Here is a 4,795-nt window from a genome sequence, read left to right on the forward strand (position 1 = left end):
TATATATATATATATATATATATATGTGTATATATATATTGGCCTTGTGTTTGGTCTTTAAAATTATTCTTAATATCCTCTTTTCACAAAACCTTATTAAAAAAAAATTGATTAAAATATAATAAATTGTAAAAAATACATTTTTTATAGATAATTTTTGAATTGCATTATTTTTTATATTGATTATATATATTTAACTTTATTGAGAAACATATTTTGATATTAAAATGTCTATATTTTTATGTATGTATTTAATAGTGTTTACAAAATTTAAAAGCTATCAAGTTTTAATATTTTGCATTATTTTTTTGCAAAAATGTAATTAAAAATAATTATTAAATCACGTCGCCAAAGTTGTTGCAGCTGTATTAAAACTTTGATTATGAATTATTATATGAAATTAATGCAAACTGACAAGTTAGTAGAAGCAAGTGTTTATAATTAGTAGAATTATATTAAAACATAAATGAAATGTGGTCTGTCCTATAAGTAATGAGACTATTTTTGGGGGCCTAATCAGAATTGTCGGGGAGTGGACAGGGCTTTTGGCGAGATGTTAAGTATACAATCTGACCCTTCTCAGTTACCTCCGAGCTTTTCTAGCAGTCGATACCGTCAGCAATGTGCGTTGTAATTTTTGTGTTTTGTCACAGGCGAAAATTCAGCACAGACTGTGCTGTATTTTGAGCAGCGTTACGCGATCATATTCTGAAGACAAAGCAGCACCCTCATAAGCTGTTCTCAACATCTCCAACGTTTCGGATCCAGATTTTCTTAGTTTCATGCAGAATTTGATCACTACTCGTGACTGCTGAATTTTTGACCGTGACAAGATACAAAAATTACAACGCACTTTACTGATATCAACTGCAAGAAAGGCTCAGTGGTAACTGGGAAGTTTCAAACTGTATATTTGATCCCATATCAAAGGCCCCGTCCAATGGATGCACCATCCGATAGTTTTAATTGCCAAAAATAGTCTCATTACTTTTGGGACAGACCATGTATATATAAAACTAACCGGAATAATAGATAGTTTTCCGAGTTATACTGTAATTTGTTTTTGGGATGTCAAGAATGCATTTGAGCTCTGCAGCTTCTGGTAGTTCCTCGTCTAGAAAGTCTACTCGTGATAAAATGTTATATAATCCATCTTCACGAAGTGTCAGTGTAGGTTTTGAAGTTTGTTTTTCTGGAACGTCCCTATAAATACTGTCTATTATATAACAATTTTTATTTTAATTAAGTTGCGCATTAATTTTATTAAGTAGATTTAGATATTTAGTTTTTATATTTTTAATTTTTTCATAATTTAATTTTTTTTTATATAATTTAAATATAATTAAATATTATCTTAAACTTTTGAAAATTTTAACTTTGTTCATATCTATTTATTGCACATCTATTCTGCTTTATCTATAATATTAGATAATTTAAATTATACAGTAAGATTCGAGAGATTTTCAGTTTAAAAAAAAATACTTACTTGACTGAGATATTGAGGGTTGGTTGTGGATAAAGGCCCTCCGCTTTACATGTCGCTTCCAGTCCATCTTTATTATCTATACTTTTTTTTTGATATTCGAAATTGAACTTTTTCTCTGTTGCTGCAATAAAGATTACAATACAATAGTATAAACAGCATTATATGTAATTTTAAATCATATTAGTACCAAATTTTACAATTTAATACTAAAATTTTGCGTTATTAGTATTTAGTAGTTATTACATTTAATATTATATTTTTCATTACCAACAATATTAGTGTTTAATATCATATATTCATGATTTACATGTGTATACATATAAAAGGAGAGAGAATGAGTGAGAGTGATAGAGAGAGAGAGAGAGGAAGAAAATTCATGTATTTTTATTTAAAATATTTATCTTTTAAAGTTTTAAAAATAGAAACAAAATGCTTAAGGACGAAATTATTTATATTTTTTGAAAACATATTTATTATAAATAATAGAACATTTTTTTCAAAGTAATTTTTCCTAGATTTTAAAATTATAGATACTTTTTTCTTTGTCTTTTTTTAATGTAGTAGTCAATAATCAATTTAAATGTGATCTTTAAATAAATTAAATTTATATTTTAAGACTTTAATTTACATATGTAATTTTATTTAGAGAAATATATTTATATTTTACATAAAACAATGTTGAATTTGTGATTTCATATATAATATTTGAAGCAATATTCACATACTTTCTTAATATTATAACAAATTTGAAATAGTTAACCTATTATGTTTTAATACTTTAATATTTTCAAGAACGGCGATGCAGCGATCGATGCAAAGTAAAAATAAAGGAAGTAATACCATATATGTTATAATAGAATTAAAATTTTGGAATATATTATAATTATAATTATTAGCAATCTTTTAATTTTTATCATTTTATTACTTATCTATGTATGTCAAAGTTAAAAGTATCATAAAACAGAAATTAGAGGATATAAAGGCAATAAAATAAGTAAACAAAAAAAGATGTTATAATATTATATAATTATACAATTTTATTCGATAAAATTAAAGCGGTTATCAATCAAAGTTATATAATTATATTTTATATTACAACTTTATTTGCTCGTTTTAATGGCCTTTATGTCCTTTAGTTTCTACTTTATTCTAAAATATAAACCAATATAAAATTTTACTTTAATAGTATCATATTCTCGAAATAGCATAAGTATTATATGTATTTATAATAAGAAATACATATTTAAATTTTATTAATTTATTGAGAATGTCAAAGAAATCTTGTGCAATCAACATTATTTTGCAGTAAAAATTTAGAACCAATTATATTCAATTATTGCGTATTTTAAAACTTTATGAGAGAAAAGATTATACAAAATGATTAATGATTATATATACAGAATATTCCAAACTTCGCATGATACCCATTAATAGCAGATTCCTGAGATCGTTTTGAGACGAAAATCCTAATACCAAAATAACGAGGCTACAAGTTTTTAAATGAGAAGAGTTTAAAGTTAGCCAATCGAATTGTCGCACGCTCAGATATGTTATATGACACATTGTACAGTGACGGTGTCTTCAAGCATCAATTCTATTATCGAAATTGATATTATTCTGTATATATCGTTGCTTCTTATTTTTATTGTATTTTTATTGTATTTTTATTGTATGTACGTGAACTATTACTTAATGATAATAATAGCAGTATAAAAGATATTGACTTTGAACGTGATACGCGTTATGATATATGCGACTGATATACTCAATATACTGCCTCCACGCATGTACTTTACAACGCGAAGCCAGATTCACATGGGTTTGTAATGAATGTTTGCAATAAATGACCTAATTCAAACTATATATTTCTTGGCATTTCCAAAAAGGCGTTTTTGCTAAAAGGCTGATTATACAAAAAGGCTGCGACATATATATGTAAATGATGAAAATATTGAATATTATTGCAGAAATATGTATATAAATGGTGTCCCAGATAGAGGAAAAAGTGCTACTGTAAATGAGATTGTGAAATATTGAAAGAGAACTGTGGGAAAAGAAAATTTATACTATTTTGATTTTGTTAAGATTAATGGTATGTAAGACAAGCCTATGTACAGATTCTAAAGTAATTTTTGGGGAAAATTGAATTCGTGTAAAAGAGATTAGCAAAGCTATTTTTATTTTTACTTTTTGATAATTAGTGATTAATTTTTATAATTTTATTTAAATTTATTTTAAAGGATTTTAAAGGCTAAAAATGGATACTTTTCCTTGGCATTAACAAAATTTAGAAAAAATTTTGAAAAGAACTTTTTAACATATAATTTTATGTTTCTTTGATAGTTTTCTCAAAATTACATATAATATGATAGCCACATTTGTTTTATAAATGTTTATAGACAATTGGAATTTTTATGTTTTTTTATATTTCTTTTCACAGATGAACCCTTTCTCTTTCATTGATCTGTTGGGTAATATTTTGCTTTTTGTAATATCTTGCCAAAGTTTTTTTTTTTTAAATGTTTTATTATTAAATAAATTTGAATAGATAGAGTAGAAATGTTAGAAATGTTACTTGTATTTAGAAGTAACGTAATGTTAACATTAAATGCTCATTGTCAGTGGCGTGCGCAAAGCGCGCGCTTTGTGTTCTAGTTGGTATAAAAAACATATTTACAATTTTACAAAAATATAGAATTTGTTATTTAAATTAAAATGTATAAATTTTTGTATTTATTAAATGTGATAGTGAACATTTTGAAATTTATATATTTTGATCTAAATAATGAATTTTATATTTTTGTAAAACAGCGCCATGTATTTTTACATAAAAATTTATTATTTAAACATTTTTTAATTTTAAATTGTTATTTCTTTAATTCTTTGTGATAACACTTGGGTTCAGTAAGATAATATAGTTTTTATAGGATTATAATTTGGCACCAGTTATTGATACCAAATCTTTTAGTATGAGACTATTTGGTTGAATTAAATAATGTTTTGTGATATCATTATATTTGTAAATACAGAGATAGATATTTTTTATAAAATAATATTTAGGTTTTTATTTTTTAATTTGGTACACAGTTTTTTATTTGAAGAGTACGCCAGCACTTGACTTATCTTTACTTAAAAAATATATATATATAATTTTGTGTAAATTTCAAAAATATACCTATCAATGTTAATGTAATAGGACAAGGTGTGCTAGTAGTTCACTGACAATTTCTGTTGTCTGTCATCATCATTTGCTTATTTTTGTTGACGTATTAAGAATTAATAACAATTTTGAACATCTATAATGCAATA

At 24.7% G+C, this 4,795-nt stretch overlaps 1 protein-coding gene across 1 annotated transcript; it reads right to left on the minus strand.

Annotated features, from left to right (window-relative positions):
* Positions 1-1,021: 1,021 nt before the first annotated feature.
* On the minus strand, positions 1,022-1,644 carry LOC105461743 (the record flags this gene model as incomplete). The annotated part of the gene is made up of 2 exons (XM_011708253.1): positions 1,022-1,203; positions 1,487-1,644. Coding segments are annotated over 2 exons (340 nt in total), but the record flags the coding sequence as incomplete, so codon positions are not given.
* Between the last annotated feature and the right edge of the window lie 3,151 nt (positions 1,645-4,795).

This window comes from Wasmannia auropunctata, unplaced genomic scaffold (assembly GCF_000956235.1).
Source record: "Wasmannia auropunctata unplaced genomic scaffold, wasmannia.A_1.0 LD279171.1, whole genome shotgun sequence".
Lineage (NCBI taxonomy): Eukaryota > Metazoa > Arthropoda > Insecta > Hymenoptera > Formicidae > Wasmannia > Wasmannia auropunctata.